Source organism: Lacerta agilis, chromosome 5 (assembly GCF_009819535.1).
Source record: "Lacerta agilis isolate rLacAgi1 chromosome 5, rLacAgi1.pri, whole genome shotgun sequence".
Taxonomy (NCBI): domain Eukaryota; kingdom Metazoa; phylum Chordata; class Lepidosauria; order Squamata; family Lacertidae; genus Lacerta; species Lacerta agilis.
In genome coordinates, this window is record NC_046316.1 from 28,478,000 (window position 1) to 28,503,463 (window position 25,464).

The 25,464-nt window shown below is 45.3% G+C and overlaps 1 protein-coding gene across 1 annotated transcript in view; it reads right to left on the reverse strand.

Moving 5' to 3' along the window:
* Nucleotides 1–25,464, reverse strand: part of SPOCK2 (SPARC (osteonectin), cwcv and kazal like domains proteoglycan 2) — a 72,423-nt gene that overhangs the window by 7,213 nt on the left and 39,746 nt on the right. Inside the window, exons 2-7 of the mRNA XM_033149107.1 lie at nt 24,572–24,580; nt 21,310–21,355; nt 15,901–16,015; nt 9,094–9,208; nt 2,446–2,560; nt 660–779 (exon numbers count right to left, since the gene is read on the reverse strand). Of these exons, the coding sequence (XP_033004998.1) occupies nt 660–779; nt 2,446–2,560; nt 9,094–9,208; nt 15,901–16,015; nt 21,310–21,355; nt 24,572–24,580 (520 nt within the window). The remainder of the gene's footprint in view (nt 1–659; nt 780–2,445; nt 2,561–9,093; nt 9,209–15,900; nt 16,016–21,309; nt 21,356–24,571; nt 24,581–25,464) is intronic.

Here is a 25,464-nt window from a genome sequence, read left to right on the forward strand (position 1 = left end):
TCCATTGGCCATGCTGGCTCTGGATGATGGGAGAGTCCAGGTTCCCCAACCCCTGGGTTAAGCCAAAGTATGCATTCAGAAATATCCTACTGCCCAAGCCTGTACCACTTCATAGATTCTGAATCGCACGTTTCAGCATTATCTCCTATAAAAAGCTCTCTGTGTGTGGAAAACCAGCCTGCCAGGAAGAAATATATAAGAAGAAATATGGGCGGTATTCAACAGAACTGTTGCATTAACACAACTTGGTCTCCAGCCGCTGTCCCCAAATCTACTCCAGAGAGTGGGGGGGAAACCCAGAAGAGATTTAGGGGGTGCATGGGGGAAGCAGAGATGGAGAACATTTCCTTGTGCAAGCAGAAATCCTCATCCTGACTTACGGTTCGCCGTAATGCTACTACCTTGAACGCAACCCTTTCACCCCAACCTGCAGGCTTTCCAAGGACAGAAGAGTGTTTGTTTCTTAAACCTATTCAATCATGCAGCCAGCCATCCACCTGCAGCCCAAAGATGTTCAGTCTAAGGGAATCACTGGACACAGATATCAGTCCAGTAACTGCCGAGAGAACCTCTTCAGAGATTGCATGGCTCCGTTCCCGTCTTTCCATGACTGTTTGTGTACGCGTATGCATATGACAACGGCTGCAGTTTCTGCATACCGTTCACTGGATTGGCCCCTGCGCTTCCGGAGCTGTTCTGCTTGGCATTCTCATGCAGGAGCTGGAACCAGTCACGGAGCCGATCCCCCAAGTCTGCCAAGTCTTGCCCAGTACAGGTTTCTGTAAATCAAATGCAGAATTATTAACTGAGCACCCCGAGCTGGGAAGGAGTCAAGTTACTGAGCCGAAAAAGGGGGGGGGGGGAAGCATGCAGTTGTTATCAAGCACAAACAAGTGTGCTTCCTATGGCTTTTCCACACAAGAACATGAAAGACACCCAAACACTATTTGATCCATTGTGCAAGAGTCTCTTTTATGTAGCAAAATATTCCGTTTCCATGGAGTAAATTCAGTGTGTTTATGTGTGTAATACAGAAAGGACTGCTTACTGTGGAGTTGGGGAAGGTGGTGACTTGTGTGACATTTGTTAGCTTGGAAATCCTTGTCCATTTCACTCCCTGCCTTAAACAAAAGCCTGAGCTGTCCAAATGGTGGATAAACTCCAGGATTTGACAAGAGCACCACTCACTTGCCTAACCAGAGTGTGTTACACATCTTGGACTTGTCTAGAATTTGGCCTTCTGTACTTTTATGGGGATGGAGAGCAGCAGAGAGAAGCCTGCCATTTTAAGGGTTTAGGTAGAGAATAGCATACAACTCAGAAACAAGTTACAATAATTAGGTTGCAAACTTTATACCAATTAATTGAACAAAAATTACACAATTAATTTGCTAAGTTTTACTCAGGCAACAGTGCTATATTTGCCAAGTAACATTAAGCATCCTGTTTATTTTTATTTATTTATTTCATGCATGCCTCATAGCAGATACTTACCTCTTTATCCTGGCCTTTAATACGTTTTTAGGACCCACCTTATATTTTTGATTGTAAATCAGTTCATCTGGTTTTAAACCTGCCTTAGGTCCTTATGGTGAGGGGCAAGGAAGAAATCTAAGCAACAACAAAATGAACCTATTTCCTTCTTTCCTCCACTTTGCAAATGACGATGTAGCGTGAACTGGATTTCACATTTCCATGCGAACTGGCTCTTGGCAGATGTGCTGAAATGATTTCTGAATCTTTATTGCGTGGACCAGAACAGCAGTCGGAGGGACACACACCTGATTTTTGGTGCTTTAAGCTTTCCCACAGCTCTTAGGTCAGCACTTGGTTGACCCAAGTCTAGGAGACCCAAGGTGTGTGGGGGACCTGTGCAATGTGTACTCTGGTGGGAGCCCTTCCCCAGCAGTGGGCTCTGGTGGGCTTACCTGGCATTAGTGTGCAGCTGAGACTGTGCTCTGAAAACTGCCCTAGAACAATGCTGCACTGTGGGGAAGGGAGCATTTTGTGGGAAATTCAGAGAGTAGACCCAAGCTTGGAGAACTAGTTCCCCCCCTTTTTTTAAAAGGTGGGTCCATGGCAAGCGGCAGCAGTACCCGCTGCCACAGTGCTGGAGCTGCCCAAGGATGCCTGGTAGTAATGCCAGCCCCAGGGTCACCTTCCCAGAACAAAATGATGGCAATGCACACGAAACCGCAGCATGAGATGTGTTACTGGGGGAGGGAGTTTGCCTGCGTCTGGATAACGGTCTCATGTAGTTTCCTTTGCCTGGCAGAGAAATGCATATGGCACGATCAAGGGAGATTGGGGGCCCTTGGAATAAGATTTAACGCCAGACTCTTAGGCATGCTTTTGTTTCTGCCGTTCACACAAAAAGCTGCACAGAGAGAAAGGGAAAGAGAGGGTGCCGTCACCAGGCTATTCGCTAAAATGTTCCCCCCTGACCTTGTTTGGTGTCTGTGGCTGAGGTCGGGCTATGCTCACTCGCGCATGGGCACTGCCCCTCGCACTTAACCGTCAGTTGTTTGCTGGTCAGGCAGGCTTGCTGCTCCAGTTTGCACTGCAAGACAGAATGGAGAGTAGACAGTCAGAGAAGTCAGCACTTGCCAATCAAATTGGGGGGGGGATGACGACGACATCCGGGCTGTGGGACTCTGCTGGTCTAGGAGAGCCTGCCATGAACCTCCTCGACCTCATCTCACCTGCTCCTCTGCTGCTGCCTGACGCTCCCCTCCTCATTTGGTAGTCCCTGTCTAGTCTGTCCAACATAGATCACAAACCCTAACAGAGTGGACAATGCCTCCCTCTCCTCTGTCTTTTGGCAGCAGGAGCAAGAGCAGAAGGGAAGATGGGAGGCAGGACCACTTCATCACCTCGGTCAACAGGCCAGACCCTTTTGGCTCCTCCTCTCCTTAAGTTGTTTCCATCCCAGCTAGTCCTGCAAAGACCTGGTGCCTGAGTTTGCTTATCTTCCCTCCATCCCTTTCCCCCCTTTTGTGTCATCTCTTTTAGATTATAAACCTGAGGGCAGCAACTGTCTTGCTTTTTAACTGAGCTGTAAAGTTGCTTTTCAGCTTCCGGAGCAGGGTCCAAACACTACAAACTAACTAACTAACTAACTAACTCTAAGTTCTGCACTAAGATGGCGACTCACCTACTGCTTAATGCAATGGCTGAATACTCGTGCACAAGTTCATAACGGTTACTCCCCCCCCCATGCCCAATTCCAAATTCCATGAATAATATTCCTCCGAACGCTCCTTGATGGGAGGCAACTCCATTAATCAGCTCCAGTATAAACACATTAATCACAGGGATTAGCGGCTGCATATATCAATATGCCGACATTCAATATAATAAATCGGAGGATGTGACCATTTCCCTTTTGTCCACGATAGAAGGCACAGCGGGTCTTGGAAAGTATTCCTATGGCAGTATAATGAACTCTGCCTCTGGAGCCATGCCCAGCTGGAGCAATGGTGCTCAAGCGGGTGTGGTCCAACTTAGGAAAGGGTTCTGTTATTAGCCAAGGCTACACGCATGCCGTGATTTCCATGGGGGGAGGGAAAGGGGCACCACAAAACGAGGCTTTCTGAGAACTTCTGCTTTTATGACGGGGAAGATGTATGTGTGCAAGTATGTGTGCAAGGGAGGGGAAGGAAGCAGGGAATAAATAAGATTTTTGGTAGCTGGGGTGGGGCTTCAGGGCATGAGGCAGTTTCTCATGCTCCTAATGACTAGCACAAAAGAAATGTTGCAGAATTCTGCATTTATTTATTTATTGCTAGTAATTTATTACGGTCAAAGACCAGCTCGCATAACACAATAGTGACAGCATTCGTAAAGATAAAATATACAATTAAAATAGATCGTTATTTTTCATTATTAGGGACATCTTGCAAATGGGCTTATTTTTCACCCGCTTACACAGGTCACAGAATTTGGCTTGATGTGGGGTTTTGATTGCAAATGCACAGACGGGTTTTTTTTTTTAAACTATAGTGCACCCGATTCTGCTTATATCTCATGCCAAAACACAGGAGGGCTCTGCATAGGGATCGGGACTCAAACTTCTCCCCCAGTGCTCTGTGAATGTTTGGGCTCCATGGCTAGATCCTGCCTCCTTCCCACGATGATTCTTGCTCTTTATTCTGAGTACATTTAGGAGGTCTAAGTTCCAGCAGCAAGAATCTCTCTCCCGCTGACCCCTTTGAAATCCAAGGGCAGATTGCAACAGAAGGGTTTTGCGGCCGGCCAGCCTTCTGATCCTGTTACTTTTTTTTTATTTAATTCTTCAGGCAACGAAGAACCAAAAGCAAATAACAATGAATCTTCTTAGTGCTAATCTCCCCCGAATGAAATTTCCTGCTGTGTCCCGGTTTCAAACTAATCAGGCTAAGGCTTCTCAACATTCTTTGGTGCATAATAGGCTACAAACTGGCTGCCTGTTTCCTGCAAACTATAGAAAAATATTTCCCCCAGCCATTGACTTGACCTGCTGTGATTTCATGGGGCATTCACAAACATCTTAATAACTGATGGGATGGGAGAAAGAGTAACATTTTTTTTTTTAAGGGAAGGACCCTAGTATATTTGGCTGTGACGAAACACCACACACAGAGCATATGGAAATGGAGGATTTAGTTGGTGGGAAGATGAAGGGGTAGATTCACAAAACCCCAAACAAACAAGCAAGATGGTCAATGGAACTGATTACTTAGAGGGATAGTGGAGTCTCCCTCACTGGCACAAGCGATGGACAAATCTTCAATTTATTCTAGTTTCTCATTTCTTCAAACAAATTCAGTTCTCCATATTTCCACATGGTTGTGATTTTAAAAAAAAGTTCCCATGAAAATTCACCAGCGTTTTAGTGTAAATTTGTCCTAATCTACACGTTTGTATGCAATTTCCCCTAGTGAACAAGTGTACACAAAACAATTTCCCCCAATGCAATAAACTGTTGCATGTCATTTTTCACTCATATATGCATTTTTATGCACACTTTACACATTACTTCTCAGGAGAGCTGCACTACAAAATTCAGAAAAGTGTGAATTTTGAAGACTGGCTGTGTTTCGGTCCTCGTATTGTGTTGGAAAGCATGAATTAGGGACGTTCGCTTTTACACGCAAAATGAACTGAATTTATCCTCTCATCCCTACTCATTGGAGGCCTTCCAACAGGCTGGACCACCATCCCTTAGGGGTGTTCCTACTCTGGATTTCCTGCATCAAACTACATGTCCAACAAGACCACCTCCAAATCTATGATTTCCAAGTGGTCGGTTCAAAGCATGTTACAGCTCTTTACATAGCGGCAAAGCCGTAATTCCAATGCTCCACCTCACTGCCAGATTAGTGCTCGGGATGCGAGGAGACAATCAGGAAAGAATCAGAATCCTCACTTCCTGTTGCAAATTGCCCCAGCCACCATATGGAGCAATCCAAAAATGGCTGCAAACGAGCTCTGGATTGCATGCTCCAGACCAATGTTGGGAGCTGTATAATAACTGGCCTCAATTTTTAGCAAAGGAACTGTGCTTCGGTTTCTGAATCAGTTTACCCCAGGCTGGGAGGTGATTCTTCACAAGACTTGCTTCTCTATTTTGAGAGAGTTGCGGTAAATGCAATTGTATGTGCTAAAGGCAAGAGCTTAGTTGGAACAGACTCCCCCATTCCGACAGCCAGAAGGCAGAAAAACTAGGTCAGCACAGCATAACAAGGGCTACCCAAACGAGCTTTGGCTCAGTGAGTCGCACCAATCCTGTACAGCTTCACTGTACTGCATGTAACGTAAAGGCATATTGCACTCGCTTCCAATACTGTAAATAGACCACGGCACTATCACTCAAGAGACTCACTTTGTCTAGAAGGAAAGTCAAACGACCTCAAACCCTTGGCCATACTTGTATTGCTGCTGTCCATCATTTTAAGGGACCTGCTTCGCATTTCATGGAATCCAAAAGTTGGAAGGCGCCTCAAAATGTCAATGAGTTCAGCACCTCCCTGCAGCAACCTTATAACAGAGGGCCAAACAGCCTCTGCTTAAACAGCCCCAGAAGAGGAGAACCTACCACCTTCCAAAGCGGTCAAAGAGCTCTTACTGTTAGGAAGTTTCTCCTAACATCAAGCTGAAGTCTGCTTCGTTGCCATTTCCACCCGTTGGTTCCAGTCATGATTCCGTGGGCCAAAACTATTCACATCGTCCTAACTGCATGCATTTTGTTTCCAGAAGGTGACATTTTGATATCAGCATATTGGTAACAGACAGTCTCCCTTTTCTAACCAACACTAGGGACAGGCCAATAGTATTTCCCTCACCAGAAATGAAGGTGCCCTTAAAAAAAAAGGATTCTTTGATCTTGCTGCCAAAATTCATCTTGATTTCTGGTCAGGTCAACAATGGGCCTAGCAGGTTTTCGTATCGTTTCAAAAACCTGTTTGATTACAGGTGAGAATGAGGATAAAATGAATTCGTGGAAGGGGCGTAGCTCAATGGTAGCGCATCTGCCTTGCGTACAGAAGGTCCCAATTTCACTCCCCGGCATCTCCAGGCAGGACTGATAAGAACTCCTGCCTGAAATCCTGGAGAGCTGCTGTCAGTCAGTGCAGGCAATACTGAGCTGAATGGACAATTCGTCTGACTTGGTATAAGGCAGCTTCCTCTGTTACTGTGGGTCTGATTTGACTAACCAGTATAATAACTCTGGGCAGCTCCCAACAGAATATTAAAAACACAACAAAACATCGAGCATTAAAAAATTCCCTAAACAGGGCTGTATTCAGATGTCTTCTAAAAGTCAGATAGTTGCTTATTTCCTTGACATCTGATGGGAGGGCGTTACACAGGGCGGGTGCCACTACCGAGAAGGCCCTCTGCCTGAATCCCTGTAGCTTCACTTCTTACAGTGAGGGAACCGCCAGAAGGCCCTCAGCATTGGACCTCAGTATCCGAGCTGAATGATGGGGGTGGAGACACTAGCAGAAGTCTGCACAAGGAAGCCCGCACAATTGGCCAAGAGGGTGCATTTGTCAGTACAGGAGAAGGGAGACCACTCTGACAGGCAAACAGAAATGTGTGTGCTGACAGAGCGATCTCCTTAGCGCTACAAATCCCTCCCTGTGTTACTAAATGTGTATTTGCACCAGAGGAAGTGAAGCCTTCGTACAATTTGTTATTCTCTTAAAAGCTCTGCCTTGTTTTATTATTGTCTCTGTGCCTTTTTGGTTCTTTTCATCATACTAGCATTCACGAGAATTCTGCAGATCTGCAGCGTTTAGCAATGGCAACTTTAGCTGCCCTCAGAAGAAAAAGAGAGGGGGGGGGAAGCTCATAATTACCTCTTCTTTATCTTTAAAATCAACCAATTACTCCACCTCTGGGACCTCCACCAATTGGTTATATATAATCTTGGTATAATTTTGTGGGTTGGTGATATATTAAGCAGAGGTGCCAGAGAGGTTGTCTTTGTTGGTTGTTATCTTTAATATCGCTCGCTAACAATGCCTCCAGTGCTTCCACTAATATATATATATGTATATGTGTGTATGTAATTTATTTAACTGTACTGAAGTACTAAGTACTGCTCCACAGTTTGGGTTAATGTGTCCTTACAATTTTCACAAAATTGTCCCTGTTTTTACAGATGGAAATGAATGGTGAGAGGACTTAGGCCACCCACTGATAGCCTAGAGGAGAAAAGCATTAATGAAGTACAAAATTATGTCCGTGAGATGGCAATGTAGGAGAGTGGGCAAAGTTTTTAAGCTTGAGAGGAGAGGAGTTGTGAGCAGTCAAAAGACCCGTCAAGAGGAAGGGGCAAGTGGCTTCCATGTCTTCTGCTCACACTCCTGAGTCTCGTCCTAAGGAAGGAGACAGGCGCTTCCCTCACAATGAGATGGCCTCACTCCTGAGCATCCAACAGAACGTGCTTTTCCTCACTACAATCCATAAATGTGGAAAGAAGAAACATTAGTCTCTTGAGCAACCATTCTGAAACAAACAGGCCCTAATAACAAGTTAAGGAACCAAGCTTTTCCCATGGCAAAGTGTTGCATGAGATGCAAGTAAAGATTTATTTGTTACATTTATAAGCCGCTGCCTTTCCTCCAGGAAGCTCCCCTGTATCATCTTCTTCTTCTTCTTCTTCTTCTTCTTCTTCTTCTTCTTCTTCTTCTTCTTCTTCCTACTACTACTACTACTATTAGGATTTATAAGCTGTTTGTAGAGCCAACTCCTAGTACACCATAAAGCCCGCTGAATAACTTTGGGTCCATTACTGGGTGGTTGGGTTTGTTTTGTTTTCAAGCTTAACCTACCTCACAGGGTTGTTGTGAAGATAGAATAGGTGGGTGGGTAGAGAAACAAAAGGACTCGGAGCTAATTCTAACAGCTCAGTTGCCTAGAGCGTGGTGCTGATAATGCCAAGGTTGTGGGGTTTGATCCCCTTAAGGCAGTGTTTCTCAACCTTGGGTCTCCAACTGTTTTGGGACTACAACTCCCATCATCCTTAGCTAGCAGGACCAGTGGCCGGGGATGGTGGGAGTTGTAGTACAAAAACAGCTGGAGACCCAAGGTTGAGAAACGCTGCCTTAAGGGACAGCAGCATATTCCTGCATTGCGGGGGGTGGGGGGTGGACTAGATCAGTGTTTTTCAACCTTTTTTGGGCAAAGGCACACTTGTTTCATGAAAAAAATCACGAGGCACACCACCATTAGAAAATGTTAAAAATTTTAACTCTGTGCCTATATTGACTATATATAAAGTAATTTTTCAATTTTTCCTACGGCACACCAGGCAACACTAGTGTGCCGCGGAACAGTGGTTGAAAAACACTGGACTAGATGACCCTCAGGGTCCCTTCCAACTCTGCAATCCTATGACTCTCAAGAATGGAACAAGCAAAGACTGTAAAACAACTCAAGAGAACAGAGATACAGAAACTCCCTGCACCCCCCCCCCCCGCATAATACTAAACGGGTATGAAATTCTGACCAGACCCCCTGAAACGTTGTGGCTGCTTCTTCCCCTGAACGAATGCCCTCCCGCCAACCTCATTTCAAGGCTTAGCTGCTGCCATTTTCTCTCACCACGGAGCTGTAAGTGTGTCCATCGGAGCCACAGACAGATGCGAGCTGGGTCATGTGACAAGGCTTGCACAAGCTCTCCTTGTTTCCATGGAGTTTCAGGGCAGGCTGTTTGATTCTGTGGGTGCACAGGAGGGAGAAATAAGAAAGAAACAAATAATTTTTATTAAAGGAGGGATTACCTCGCAGCAAACACGCCCTCGGGCACAAGATGCGCTCTTCTCTGTTTGGCCCTTGAGGAATGTGAAATATCCCGAAAATGCAGGCCGGAGAGTGCTCCTCAGGTATCACTGTGGTGCCTGCAGTATAACAGGCAGGGATCCACAAGTGAAACTTTTCACAGAGCCGTGAGGAGGAAAAGCTTCACCTATGGATTTCTGCCTGTTGTGCTGCCACCACATACAGAGCTTCCGCCTGCCAAACGGCGACTGTGGAGAACTAGCCTCATGCCAGGTAGGGGTTAAGTGTTCTGACAGTTAGAACCCTCAGGGGCGGGCTTAGCCTGGGTATAAAACACCCCTCCCAGTGGGCAGTAAGTCAGTTGAAGTGTGGGCAGGAGGAGTTAGAGTTAAGTGCGGGGAGTTAGAGTTGGAGTTGAGCAGTGTGAGTCAAGAGATAGAGCTGGGAGTTTAGAGTCTTAGGTGGATGTTAGCAGAGAGGATAAAGAGATTGTGAAACGCATTGTTATTGATATTTAGTTTACTATTAGAGGTATTAGGCCGGTAATATTTAGAGGTATTAGGCCGGTATAGGACAACTGTTATAAGCTTATTGAACAACCTTTTATTTATCAGCAACCACAAGCTTTGTACGCAATAAACATCTTTTTAGTTCACAATATCCTCGTCTGTGGTGAATGAAGTAAGCAGGATCCAGCCAGTAGTCTGAAGGGCTGCATGCTGGGGACTGTTTGTCGTTGGTGCAGCACTCATAGACCGTAAAACGTCCGGGGGTGGGCTGTACAGGGCGTAGGGCCCGCGACATTAAAGTGGTGGCAGCGTCGGGACGAAAGATAGTCATAAAGTGGTGGTCACGTTGAGATCAAAGATCTAAAGTGTTGGCAAGAAGTGCCAAGGTACAAGAAAGATTTAAGGGTGACGCATTGTGTGAAGTGTGAGGCTTAAAGACGATTTAAGCAAACTTCTGTGAGACTCTACAATCTAGTCAGGAAGGGGATCGCATACACCTGGAAAGGGAGAAGGGGAATTCAGAGAGGAATTACCTGGCCCTAGGGTGTGGTGTGATAGCGCCTAAGACTGTGAGATTGTGAGAGAGTTACAAAGATACTTTGCGTTTGAAACTATTTCAGGCAGAAAGGTTTATAGTGAGAGGTCGGAAAAGTATGCTGGATAAAGTGCACTGAGGTAACTTTAGGCGTGACTTTGGACCTAAACTGGGGAAACTGAGCCTGAAGAAATAGTTTAACTGAAACATCCTTGCTTTAAGTACAGAAATAATACCACCAAATAAATAGAAAATGCCACCTAGGAAGACAAAAACAGCTCTTAGGGACTCACAAGTAGAAAGCTCTGAAGACGAAAATGGGGTTTCCCAGATGGAAGAAACCAGTACTGAAACAGTTAACAAAAATCCTGCTGAGGGGACTAGTTTTAAAGCCTCAGAGGAATTTGAGAAATGGAAGTTAGAACAAGAATATAAACTGAAGGAATTAGAATTAAAGTTACAAGCTGAGGCAAAAGAGAAAGAAATGACCTTAAATATTGAAAGAGAGAGAGAGGCAAGAGCACTAAAAGAGAAGGAAATGATATTAACTATTGAGGCAAAAGAGAGAGAATTAAAATTACAAGCTGAGGCAAAAGAGAGAGAACTGAAAGAGAAAGAAATGACCTTAGCTATTGAGAGAGAAAGAGAACGGGAAGAAAGAGAATATTTACTAGAAATGAAAAGACTTGAATTATCAGCTGTAGAAAATAGAAACAACAACAATAGTTCCACACAAAATCCTAGCAGGGTGGATTTAAAAAGATTCCCTGACTTCAAAGATAAAGACGATCCTGAAGCGTTTATCATTTCTTTTGAGAGGGCTTGCGAAGATTTTGAAGTAAAAGATGAGGAGAAAATGCAAATACTGAGAGCTCGTATTAGTGGAACATTAACAGAGATTTATTCTCAAATGCCATCTGATCAATCTAAAGATTTTGAAGCATTTAAACAGTTGGTTTATGTCAGATTCGGAATTACTGCAGAACAACTGAGACAAAAATTTAGAACAATAACAAAAGTGCGTGAGGAAACATTTGCTCAACTAGGAGCTAAAACTACAAATTATTTAAACAAGTGGCTAGAACAGGAGGGCGCTGATTCTGTGGCGAAAATAAAAGAGGTGTTCGCATTAGAACAATTTTATGACACGATTAATACCCATCTGAAGTATTTAATTAAAGAAAGACGCCCTAAAACCATCCTGGAAGCTGCTAATCTGGCAGATGAAATAAATGAAATCCGAGAACACGCTTATGATGCCCCAAAATATAAGGACAAACAGTGGGAAACAAATAAGTTTAAGAGAATGCAACAGCCCACAAAGTTTACCACAGAAACTGCCAAGAAAATTTTTCCCGCCAATGCAAATGTTCCCCATAACACGCCTATGACAACGGGGGGGACTGAGGGAAAAGTAAATAAATATAGTGAGGGTAAAAGGCCTGAATTAATCTGTTGGCAATGTGGGAGAAAAGGCCATCGACAGGTGGACTGTAGAACTGAAATCAGAACTAGGAGTGCAAATACTATCCCTCAGAAGCAGACATATTGTGTCCAAACTGTGGAGACAGAGCCAACTGCCAACATGGTTGCCACGGCAACCGAGGCCCAGTCAGAGGCTGATGAGTTACCAGTGGCCCAAGTTGTGAGGTGCTATATAATTCAACAAGATGACATGCTATTACACAAAACAGGAGAAGAAATTTGGGTGAATGGTAAACAATATAAAGGCTTAAAAGACACAGGGTCTCAGATTAGTATTGTACATCCTGATTTGTTAAAGCCAGAAGACTTTATTAAAGGCAAAACAATCAGTTTAAAAGGAATATCAAAACAGCCAGAAATCTTGCCAGTCGCATTAGTTAATCTGACATATAAACAATGGTCTGGAAAATGGCAAGTAGCAGTTTCACCAGAAATCCCAGCTCCAATGTTAATCGGGTGGGATCTACTTGACCATGTACAGAGTGCATTTGTGAAAACTAGGGCACAAAAACTGCGACAGTTACCTCAGGAGGAAAGGCCTGATACAATTGTTGAACTGACACAAGATACAAGTATAATGCCAGTTACAAATAGTCAAGCAGCTAGTTTTGCAGCCAAGCAGAAACTAGATACAGATTTACAGAAATATTTTCAAGCCACAGCCGTGAATACAGTATTAACCCCTGAAAGCCCGGAGCGGTTTATAGTCAACAATGGGTTGCTATACAGGGAGATTCTTTTAAAGCCTAATAGAGGGGGTAATGAGATCCACAGGCAACTGATAGTACCTACTGAATTTAGAACCAAAATAATACAACATGCACATGGCAGTATCTTTGGAGGTCACTTGGGAATCACCAGAACCAAACAAAGGGTGTCCCAAAATTTCTTTTGGCCTGGGATGGGCAAGCAAATAAAGTTATCTTGTCGAACGTGCCATACTTGCCAATTACAAGGACATGGGCAAGATAAGACGAAAGCACGTGAGAGATCTTTTGAGCCAGGACAAGATATTTTATTAATCAGATCAGTAAACAGTGACAAGTTACAACTGACATGGGAAGGTCCTTGTAAGATCATTTCAAAAATGAATGATATAAACAATATAATTCAGCATGGTGAAGGGAGGCGGGTCATGCATAAGAATATGATAAACCCAACCCAGTCACTAAACCATGAACCCAATCTAGACTACAGTCGTCACGTTGTTGAAAAAGCCTGTGATATTGGTAAAGGAGTGTCTACCTGCAATGTGACCAGTGACCTATCTGTGAGATCAGTTAGAACAACTAGTCAAATTTATGATAAACCATTCATCAGTTGGAAAGATAGAAAGAAAGACGTGCTAGAAGTTATAGCTGGCATGGGGTCCCATCGACTTTCTATGAAAGTGAAAGTGTTTCCTACACTAGAGACTGTGTGGTGGGAGGATGGGTACCCTGCTGCTCATGCAACACAAATAAATGTCCAAAATGAATGTAGTTACACAGCATTAACAGGGCTACCACGTCAAAGGCATACAAAAGTAATCTTAAAATTGCTCGAAGTGGGAACTAATAAATCACTACAGACCAAAGATGAACTGACAACAAGGGAGATTGCTATGAGCAATAAGCAATCAGAGCTTGTTAGCCTACTTTCATTAAGAGATCACGCTTGCCTAGAAAGCTTCAGCAAGCTGACTAAAACAGAAGATATCCACAAACTTCTGCAAATAGTTCCCAGTGCATTTAAAAGCCAGACAACCAGCGTTTATGCAGCTTATGATGACCTAGAGATGTGTGTACAAGTCTGCGAGCTTAAGCATTTAACAGAGATCCTGAAGGAGGGAGAGGTTGAACTAAGAGAGCTTTTGATCCTGAGAAACAAGGACTCTACCCAGCTTGAGATCCACAATCGTTACAGACGCCTCGAGTGCAGAGATCGGAATGGGACTGTGTCATCTGGCCGGGGAAGACAGCTTACATCCCATCACGTTTGGCCGAGAAAAGACTGGTGCCCAGAGAAAGATACTTCTTGCGACGGTTAAGGAGCGTGAAAGGATCTTAAACATCATCGCAGACGCCTTAACACGAAGACCCAAAGACAAAGGTTAAAATGGACAGTTACGACTTTTCTTGCAATAAAGACCTAATGCTGCATGAACTATTGTATATAATGTTCACAACCATATGTACTTTTACTGAAGATGTAACTGTTTATGTTATAGATAGGTAATATAGGTAAGAGTTATAAAATGTATTGTTTATGTTAATGTTTAAAAATGTTGTTTGTATCAGAGGGATACTTTGGCTAGTAACTCCTCTGATACAAACCTAAAAAGGAGGGAGGTATGTGGAGAACTAGCCTCATGCCAGGTAGGGGTTAAGTGTTCTGACAGTTAGAACCCTCAGGGGCGGGCTTAGCCTGGGTATAAAACACCCCTCCCAGTGGGCAGTAAGTCAGTTGAAGTGTGGGCAGGAGGAGTTAGAGTTAAGTGCGGGGAGTTAGAGTTGGAGTTGAGCAGTGTGAGTCAAGAGATAGAGCTGGGAGTTTAGAGTCTTAGGTGGATGTTAGCAGAGAGGATAAAGAGATTGTGAAACGCATTGTTATTGATATTTAGTTTACTATTAGAGGTATTAGGCCGGTAATATTTAGAGGTATTAGGCCGGTATAGGACAACTGTTATAAGCTTATTGAACAACCTTTTATTTATCAGCAACCACAAGCTTTGTACGCAATAAACATCTTTTTAGTTCACAATATCCTCGTCTGTGGTGAATGAAGTAAGCAGGATCCAGCCAGTAGTCTGAAGGGCTGCATGCTGGGGACTGTTTGTCGTTGGTGCAGCACTCATAGACCGTAAAACGTCCGGGGGTGGGCTGTACAGGGCGTAGGGCCCGCGACAGCGACAACTTTACTTTAACCTTCAGTTATACCAGGCATGTCCAACAGGTAGATCACTGGACATCTGTGGTAGATCACTGGCTCCCCCCAAAGAAACTCAGCAACTTTGGCTCCCCTAAAAAAGCTCTACATCTTTGCCCTGAACCCCCCCCAAAACAGGGCTTTCCTTCCTAAGCAAAGCTCAACTTTGACCCGAACCCCCCCCAAAACATGGATGGCTTTCCTTCCTAAGAAAGCTCAACAACCTCGACCTGAACCCCGCAAAAGGGGGTAGATCACTGCCAGTTTATAACTCTGCGAGTAGATCGCAGTCTCTTGGAAGTTGGCCACTCCTGAGTTATACGATTTGTTCGCAGCAGAAAGGGGCAAAAAGCTATCGAGGGAGAAATGAAACAAGAGACCCAAAGGCCTCTTCAGCCATTTGGGGCGAATGCACATGGATTGATAGAGGCTGGGGCATGCACAGAAACCCCTGTCCCTACGTCACCGCATGGGCCAGATCCACTTCGCACCATCCTGCATCGAGAACAAAAGTCTGAAGGGAGATTTTAAGGGTGTTCAGATGAATGTGTGCGTGCACCTGCTTTCTCACCCCGTTTTTAGCTCACAGGAGTTTGTGCGAACGCTTGCAGAGAGCTCATGTGTAAACACCTTAGCCGCAAGGAATGAGTTCACCTGCGCAATATGGCCTCCCTTAGGGATACTGCCTATTCCTCCTCTGCTTTTTAACTCTTAAATTTAAAAAAGAAAAAGAAGTTATGACTTATGGAAATTGTGCAGGCAACTCTATACCTGCTTGTTCAGTGAGAACAGGCAGTAGGGAGCAGGATCCGGCCAAGGGGCCAAATCCTCACCACCCCCATGGGCCATTTCGAGAGATGGGTGGGGCCTCCATCACATGACGTCAAAACGATGTCGCATGATCCGAAATATACCTGTTCCTGAGTTTCAGTGTCCTGGCTAACAAGTGTCACTTCAGTGGGTGGCTGAGAAGCACTTGGCACTTCTAAAAATATTCATTCAATATCCTGAATAAAACAAATCACTTTTAAATCTACTAGCCAACTGTATTTAAGTTTGGGTTGTCCTCCATTGACTTGTAACAGCTTCCTTCCTTCCTGGTGTGCCCACCACAAAACGACTCGCAAGAGCAAGTCACTCAATAACACATATTGCCCCACCAGGGACTCATGGGGAGGCCAGCTGCTTCCTTACCTGTGCTCCAGCTTTTTGCGGCTAATGCACATAGCCCGCTGGTAGCCCTGGGCGATGCACACCTTGTGACGGCTGCATTTCACTTTCTGGCAGGGATCCTTGGTGGTGTCCACACCTAAAGCCAGAAGTAAATGGAGTGTGAATGACTAAATGCTCCTTTTTGTAGCACCTCCGCAGAGGTTGCTGCCTGATATAAAGCAGAAGCTTGCAGACAACCACACACAACATGCTAAAAAACCACAAAGCAACCACGGTCTGCAATACTTCGTTGCATGCAACTATATCTGGATCAGAAGCTGTTTCACAAGTCACACCCATTTGTAGTGCCATCTTATTAATAGGGTTGCCCTACATCCGGGACTCCCGGATGTACGGCAGTGTCGGAAGTGTTGATTTTGGGGGCAAATTCCCTTAAAAAAATAATAATAGCACAGCAACTTCATTTTTTTCATTTATTTATTTTTTGAGATTTTGCAGAAAAAGCTCAACAACTCTTGTGTTCAGATATTCGCTTTTTGAAATATGGCAACCCTATTACAAACAACTTTGCTACAATTTCGAAATTATTTGCACGCAGTGTGCTGTGTACTGCCGACTGCCTTTGCAAACAAACCTAAGCTGACAGCTTCAGGAAGACAGCTCCTCAATATGCAACGGCAATGAACCCTTCTGGCTGTGTGCTCTCTCTATGACCTGCGTGGATTCCCACCACATGCAAAAAGGTGCTGCGAGAGAACCACTTGGCATAGTTCGTATAAGGATTCACATTCCCATCTTCACTGAGGAACGGGTAGGAATGTGCAGCTGCAGCTGTCCTGCACGGACAGTCACGGGTTGCCTTACACTTGTCATGTGTGCCTGTCAATATGCAACCAATGTGGGCCTCGACAAATCACCCAGTTTACTCACCTGCAGCAGTGTCCAGTGCTGAACTACATATACTGAAGGCTCTTTGGGTTTGCATTCAGGGCGTGGTTTGTGTGTGATGGAGGACTTTGTGCAAGAAAAGCCCTAACCACGAGGGTGAAATATCTGCTGGGTTGAGACCAATATTATTGTCATGGTTCTCTACAGAACTAGCACCTGCCACCTGAATTCTAGTCTCTAGCCACTCCCCTTTCAAACACATTTTTGTTTAGATTAAAAAAAAAACCAACCAAAATTAAGCAACCTTAAAAAACACACAACCCTATGCATCCAAACATCTAAATCCCGAATCGGTGATTCAGGTAATACGCCCACAACAACTAATCATCACTAAATTTGGGAAACAGCTATAGCTCAGTGGTAGAGCACATGCTTTGAATGCAGAATGATCAAGGTTCGATCGCAAGCATCTCCAAGCAGCTCAGGGAAAGACTCCCTCCTCGAAATCTGGAGACCTGCACCCAGTCAACGGAGATAATCCTGAGCTGCATGGACCATTGGGCTGACTCAACAGAAGGCTGCTTTCCATGTACGCTGTGTCAAATCTAGAATAACAGACAAGTTTCAAGCCGTGTGCTCTAATCCACCCTGAATGACTGGTCTACTGAAACAGCCTCCTGCTTGCATTTGTCAACGAAGGTACACATCTCCATCTGGGCTGCAATGGTTATCTACCCTCTACCAAACTGTGGCATATGTAGTCTGAAACTTCCTGAGGGCACCTGAGGTTGGAGGAGGATGGGCTAGATCAAGGGTCAGCAAAGTTTTTGCGGCTTGGGCTGGTTCATGGTCTCGCAGACAGGGCCGGCGCGTCCATTAAGGCGAACTAGGCAATTGCCTAGGGCGCCAAAATGGAGGGGGCACTGGCCAGGCTTGGGCGGGGTGGTGGGACGGGCTAGCAGCAGCTTCTCCGCTGTAGCGGAGAGGTGCTGCTTGCCCCCTACACCACCCCCGGCTCCCGCTAAAGCAGGCTTTGGTGGGGGCGGGGGGCGCCAGAAGGTGGTCTCGCCTAGGGCGCAAGAAACCCTAGCACCGGTCCTGCTCGCAGATACCGCGGTGGGCCGGAGTGTGTGTGTGCACACATGCACAAACGCTATTTCCGGCGCTCCTTCCAGCGCAGAGGAGGCGTGCACAGCCTCCCATTGACTGCAGGAGCTTCCTGCAGCCAATGGGAAGCCAGCCAGCGTTGTGGAAGGCAGTCCCCGCTGTGCTCCGCGCTGGTTTAGTGCGGCGCACGGGAGCCGACCGAGTGGGCGGCGGGGGCCCATGGGCTGGTTAAACTACCCCCATTGGCCGCTTGTGGCCCATGGGCCTTAGGTTGCCGACCACTGGGCTAGATGCATCTTTGGATGGAAATGGAAGATGTGCCTCTAAATCCAGCCCCTCCAGCTACACGTCACTAGCTGCCCGTGATTGCTGTTGGATTTGGGCTGCAGAGGACAATGCAGCATAGAGCTAAGCGCCCTTAAGCTTGCCGCTTTCAAAGGGCATAATGAGCATGCTTAAATCTGCGTGGGTTCAAAGCCAGCAAACTTTACAACAGCAGGAACTTTGCAGCCTGGATCAGGCAGCCTTTGAAAAACAAAATGCTCTTGCACTATTTTCTGAAGGTCAGCAAATCAGTATTCTGGTCAGGCCAGAGCAGTCAAGGCATTCTTTAAATTGAATTGCCTTTATTTAATAAAACCAAGGGAGATCAAAGGACTGGTGCTCAAGTACTCAATTTTCTAAAAGTAAAAAAAAAAAAAAAGTCTGGTGCCAACAGTGATTGGAAGATCAGGCCGTGGTAACCAGCGAAACTCCAGCTCCTCAAAGCTTGAATGTATAAACCTGCTTTATACAGAATCAGGACCTCAGTCCATCTATTTCAGTTCTGCCTATAGCAAGATGGAGGAATTTGTGGCCTCCATGTGCTATGGGACTCCAACTCCCATCATCCTCAGCCAGCAAGGGATGATGGGAGATGGGAGTTCCCCATTCGTAGCCTACACAGACTGGCTCAGAGAGGAAACTTTTCCAGCTCCATACCTGGCGATGCCAGAGACTGAACCTGGGAGCTTGGGTATGCAAGCTTACTTCTTTATGTGTCAATTTTACTTAAATCAACCATGTCTACACCACTTGCCACCTGAGCCTCTAAGTGGTGTATGGGAAGGATAAAAGGATGCAATGAAATTAAAGCCAATTAAAACTGACCCGTGAATTTTTAAAAAACAATTTAAAACTATCTGCAATTGAACTATGGTCTGTTCTTGTAGCTTGAGCATGCTGTTCTCTTGCAAGCGCCACACATTTTTCAACGGTTTAGAAGATCGCGTTGCTCAGGCAACATGTGGATATACTCAAGTTTCTTGCCATAGAACACATGCTTTGATTGCAATCCCCAACATCTCCAGGGAGAAGGATCAGAAAGCAAGGAACAGGGAAGGCCCTGGTGCCAGTTGAAGTAGCAGAGTAGACAGACCCAATGGTCTTGCCTAGAAAAAAGAAACTTCCTCTTGTTGCGTATACTCTGCTCCAGGTTGGCTAGGAAGCTTAAGTTTCGTAACCACACCACATCTAAGTCAGCAAACTATTCCACCCATTCTCCCTGGCTGCCCCATATACGTACTTTCCCTAAAATAGGGAAAGGGAAACCTCAGCTCCAGTGGCCCCACCAGCGCTCTCTTTTGGACTCCCAGAGCTCTCCACCAGCCACATCCCCTCTCCCCAGACCACGATTGACAGTTTCGGCTTTACAACCTCCTTGAACGTTTTTCCCAGTCTGGAACCTGCTCCTGAACTCTATACCAATTGTTCTACCTGTTTTGTTTCTGTCCTGTCCCCGCCCACTTCTGGCATGTGGCCCTTGGGACATTGCCCAGAAGGGAATCTGGCCCTCTGGGTGAAAAATGTTTCCCATCCGTGTGCTAGAATATCTACGCAGTACCAGTGCTGCCCCCCCTTTTTTCCTCCCAGTCTCCCTTTCGAAAACTAAACTTTCCCATCATGCTTTTGTTACTTGTCCTGTTTACATAAATGTCCACAGCACCCTTCAGTAGAAATTCCTACTGAAGTGTGGTTTACATGGAAAGGCCAATGCGAAAAAGAATTAAAATGCACGTGAAGAATCACATAAACACAAAGGGCGAAAAGGCAGCCGTATCTGAAAGCTGTAATGCTGCCCATCAGAGGAGCACAGCTGCATTTACCCTCCCTGCACAACAACTGATCAGCGCAACTGCAGTTGATGTGACAGAGCTACATGCGCACAGCTTTGGCTCGTTGCATGTGAATATTGTTGGATCCATAACAACTGCCCCACTTGCAAAAAAAAGGAAAGGAAATAATACAAAAAACCTCATATCCCACTACAACGCTTAGATTAAAATTAGACCAAATTTGGAAAACCTTTAAGCACAGGAAGGTCTTTAAAGCAGATTTAAAATTAATCAGAGGAGTTCCCATTTGAACTTCTCTGGCAAAGCATTTGTGCAAACTGCAGTACCACCTCTGAGTCGGCCCTGCAGCATCCCAACTCAACTGCTTTAAAACGGTTGTGGACGTTTTGATTCAGCCATTGATTCAGATTATTTCCTCTCCTGCATGAAATTGAGTAGTCCTGCACCATTCCACTTTTTTATTATCTGGACAGCTGCTCAGAGCTCAACTCTGTGCTTCTACTCCGCAAATTTCTCCTCTGTCACATCAACCACCCACCCAATAATTTCGGATCAATCATCTGTGAAGTCACAACTCTGGAGGCATCGATTTCAAATAGCAATTAAATGATACTAACCAAGGAAACCAAACCTGCAAACTGTAAACATTTAGAAGTAGGTGTCTCCACTAACATAAATGTGGGGCTATTTCCATCACTCGCATAAGCACAATCAATTGCGCTCAATGGCACACAACAACCTTATCTAACGTGCAGGGAAATAGACTTAACTAACCAAAACACATGAAAGAGCATCAGAATTCACCCCAGAAGAAAGTGATTAAGGCCATGGGTAGCCCACTCTAATGAATTATCAAGGGCGGGGAAAACTTTGGCCTATCTACAAATCGCCTTTGTGTTTTTAAGAATATGCATTGGCAGGTAGATTGTATATGAAAGACTACTGCAGCTCGGAGGTAACACCATGCTGCTAATGGAACAGAGGGAATGGAAGATTAAAAAAGAAAGACTATACCCTCCACTTAGAAGGAGAGTTGCAATTCCTGCATTGTACACACATATTTTTTGCAGCTAGTAAAGTAAAACCGGAACCAGGGAACACACTTCTCTTCAAACACGCCTGTACTCTGGCTTGATAGTCTTGCCTTCAAAGTCATTTTCAAACGTTTTAAAAACAAGATGAAAGTAAGGTAGAGGCAAGTGAGATTTGCTCCTATATTTACCATCTTGCAGGGCAGGAGGAACCTTGTCCTAACAAGGTCTTGGGCACTTTATTGCAACAGGTCCTTTAAAAAGATTAAGCGGAACCAAAAAAAGGGTACCTTCATCAACTGGCTGATTATCCTCCCAGCTTTTGATGTAGTCATCCTAAATGGGGGGGAAAGGAAAAATGACAGCCTAAAGTGAATTAGAATAGTTTAAACAACAGAAAATGTCAACTATAATAATCCAGATGCTGAGAACTCCAGGCAAATCAAAATCCATACAGATAATGTTATGCAGAGGATGCGACAGTGATGCTTCCTTGACAGACTGAATTGCAGGAAAGGGGCTCTGCTGCTGTAATTTCTCTTGGCTTGCCCTCTTTGTTCCCTTTTTGCAGCAGAGGCTCAACGGTTTGATGAGCTGGTGCTTAAGAAGGCTGAATCTTCTCAAATCCTCGATTCTCCATAATGCAAAGAAATGGACTAGGCTCTGTGGGATTTGTCCATTCTTGAACAGCGATGGGAAACCTCCGTACTATGAGCCTAATCAGCCCCCCCCCCAACTCCGACCTCCCCATTTTGACCCACAAGGCCATTTCGGCCAGGCCACACTCACCTGACATCACATATGATGTCATGCTGGTAGAGATGTGTCAGGTGCGGTGCAGCTAAAGACCTGACTTAGCCAAAATGGGGTTTGCAGGCACTGCTGATCAGCTGATTGGCTGCCCCTGCAAAGTGATATGCCCTTTGTACTAGCAAACTTTGGCCATCAGCTGATCAAGGTTTGCTATGCCAGGGCTCAGCCATTGCAAGACCCTACAGCGTAGAACTAGGAAGAAGATTCAGGCATTCCAGAACACGAGGTCATATTCTCTTGTCCCTCGTGACCTTATTTTTACTATTTTTTTTTAATAAAAAAAATCTTTTCACATTTTCCAAGCTAGCAAGCAATCAGAAGTTAGCAGCCCACTGCAAATCAATGAAGCCATTTTCTGCTTTAAAGTGTTATGCAATCAGAAATAAACATGCTCTATCAACCAGAAAAACAAAATAAAAGCGGTTTAATGATAGAGCCCTTGGCCATCCCGCTTTCATCAAAATGAAGTGTGTGGGGATGGAGGGGGGGGGGAATCCCCGAACCTCAGCAGTTTTCTTTCATCCTTTTAAAAAATCTCATCCACTATGGCTCTGAGCTGACCAGTCAGAACGCCATTATTATTATTATTATTATTATTATTATTATTATTATTATTATTATTTGGCCAGAATGCTCTCCCCCTCCATGTGGTACAGTGGTCTTGTGAAGGCACTCCTGTGTGGCAGCACATCTACATTTTTATTTTTTAAGGATATGGGAACTGGTGATATTGCCATGGTGACAAAGATTGTGTCACCTGACAGGCAGCAGAAGGAAAGGCTTGCCTGTGGAAGAGAGGGTTGCACCTAGCCCTCTTACTGGGTTCTCACAAATATGCTGCCAGGCTCTGGCAAGAAGGGAGTCGCACCAATGTCACGGAACCATCCAGAACGTCCCTCTAGATGGAGGGTCGGATTCCCTCCAGACCAACCTCTGGAGGGCCTTATGACAGTGGTGGGCAGGGCCAACTGGGTGGAGGAAGACATGGGACAGAAATATGCCACGTAAGAGCCAGAGGTTTCTAAACACACACACACACCTCTCAATTGTCCACCGTTCCAGCCAGGTGAAAACATCTGACGGGGCACAGAGGAGAGTCTGAGAGGGCCGCATCCGGCCCTCAGGCCCATCAGCCTCCTCTCCTGCTGTCCATATTTTTGAGCAGATACCTGATTCAAGATGGTGAGCCAGGGCAGACGTTAACTGCCAACAGATGCTGGCGCAAAATAGTAATTTGCGCGAGCAACGCCATGTCAGGCCTGGAGCCCATGGAAGGTCAGAGCAACATGTGACTGTTTCTAAACACAGCGTTGCATGATTCCCTGCTTCACATGTTATACCACTGAAGAGATACTGGAGCTTATCAGGCAGCTGCAGGACTGTGCCAACTCATCCATGCAACTTTAAAGACTGTGAGGGAGCACAAGGGAGCAGGCGGTGCCTAAGGTGGGCAACCTCCATTGTTTCAAAGGGGGAAGGCAGTATATGGGCAAAAGAGATTTATAATCTGACTCGCGGCAACATTCTCCTTAAAGGAGCATGGGGCGTGTTCTGCACCCCCACTCCAGTCACCTTGCTGCAGAAAAAGGTGCTTTTGAAAAGACTCAGCTGGAGCTCAAAAGTTCCAGAAGAAATGAGAGTGCGTGGCTGGGTGTGGGTGGGTGTCCCTTATTTTGTCGAGAGGCTGTGGGTGGGTGTGGGTGGGTGTCCCTTATTTTGTCCTCCTCTCTCCTTGTGGGCTCAGGATTTACGAAGGTGCGTCACATGTAAATGCAGACTACACTTGTGTTACAGGTGAGAGACTTACCTGCGTGGAAGACCCTGTGTAAAGCAGAGGGTTGGGCTTAACCTCTTTTGATATATTCCAGACCTCTGATTCGAGAAAGCAGAACTAGTTCACCAGGCGGTTGTTGGGCTAGCTTCCCAGCAGGCTGGTCGCTCCTGCTCACTGGGAAGGAGCGAGGAGGCAGCCAGGAGGTCAGCACGGTGCAGGAGTAGCAGCAGAGCCAACATGGTGCTGATCCTGGTGCATTTGCACCCTGCCAACCTCCTCACCTCACTCTTCTCCCTCCTGGTAATCAACAGGAAGCTGGTATATCAGTTGTGCTCCACCCACCATGCCCTAGAAAGCTCTGTCCTAGCCAAACCACACAGTCAGAAGAACCACATGGCAACATCCCTTGCTGAGATCGGCCACTTCCATCCGTAGGTGAGAAATTACATTTTGGGTTCTCCTACCACATAGAAACAAAAAACAGCTCAAATCTCTCTGCCACAGAAAACAAGCATGTTGGAGACAACACTTTTTTCTTTCTTTCAGGGTTTCTACCCAAGGAACTTTTTCATGTCCTTGGAAGTCTGAAATGGTCTGCCCAGCAAGAGATACCTGCCATGTGATTCTTTCATTCTTGTAGCCTGGCTGTTAATTCAGCTCTAAAGCACACCATCCTTGACGCGGGTTTATAGCAAAATTGGATTTAGTTTAATGCAACCTTTGTGCTGTGCCAGTTCAGGCACCAGTGATTTCACTGCAGGCAGATGGACGCAGGTATTGAAACATGCAGAGCCAGGATGACTGGCCAATTTTTCACAGACCACATTCAACCACTTAGAAGGTCCTCCAAAATAAACCAGAACCAAAATGAAGGAGCTGCAGTAGAGGACAGAAGGAGACGATACAGATGTGATGATAAAATGAAACAAGATTATAGAAAAATATATAAAAAAATCAATACTAACCTCCACCTCCTGGATAATTCAGAGCACAGCAGAAGGGCAGCAGAAATAACATGAAAAGGAGAGAAAAAGAGAAGTAAAAAATCCCACACATGAAGACAGCATTACATAGCAGCTATACCAACAAGCCAATGCAGCCACTGCTATTCCTCTGCTTAAATTCAGAGTAATGTCAGGATTCATTTCCCAGAAATGATGCTTTATTAACCATTCTACTAATGCAATTTTTGTTTTGTTTTTTCCAATTTGCATCTATTAAGCCATTTGCCTGTAACAGTGAAAGCCGTGGATTCGTGTTGGAAGGGATATAAATCAAGACAAGGGCCTGATCATTCGGGGCATTTATTAAGCAGGCGGTGTCTTCCTCAGGAGGTTTTCTGTTGCCTACAGGGCATGAACGGCAAAGTCTTGGAAGGATGCGCTGGAGTTGCGCATCGTATTTCATGCTCTTTCTGACACCCCCACCGATACATGCGCTTGATTATTTCCCCCTTTTTTGCCTCCGCCAGTAAAGGACACGATTCAGACTATCTGTTGGCGGCAGCCATTATAGTGCTAGCCTGCTATGCCACCTCCCTCGAAATGCACCCGCAAAGAAGTAAATTAAGAAACAGGGAAGGGAAGGGATATATATGGCTGGGTTCAATGCTCTGTAGCTATATACGCTGCCCATAGAGAGACTGCAATTGAGGTCAACGATCCACCCACGCTCTTGTCCAAAGGGGTTTCAACAGGGCAATCCAACCCCACACCCCCAAATCCACTCTGCTAGGTATTTAGATGTGGTGGACGTGTTCCTCCACCTGGCTCCATTCTGCGTCTGCTAAAACCACAGGCAAGAAGCTACCCTCAGCAACAGTCAGCATAAGCCCTCAAAACAGGGCACAGAGGAGAAG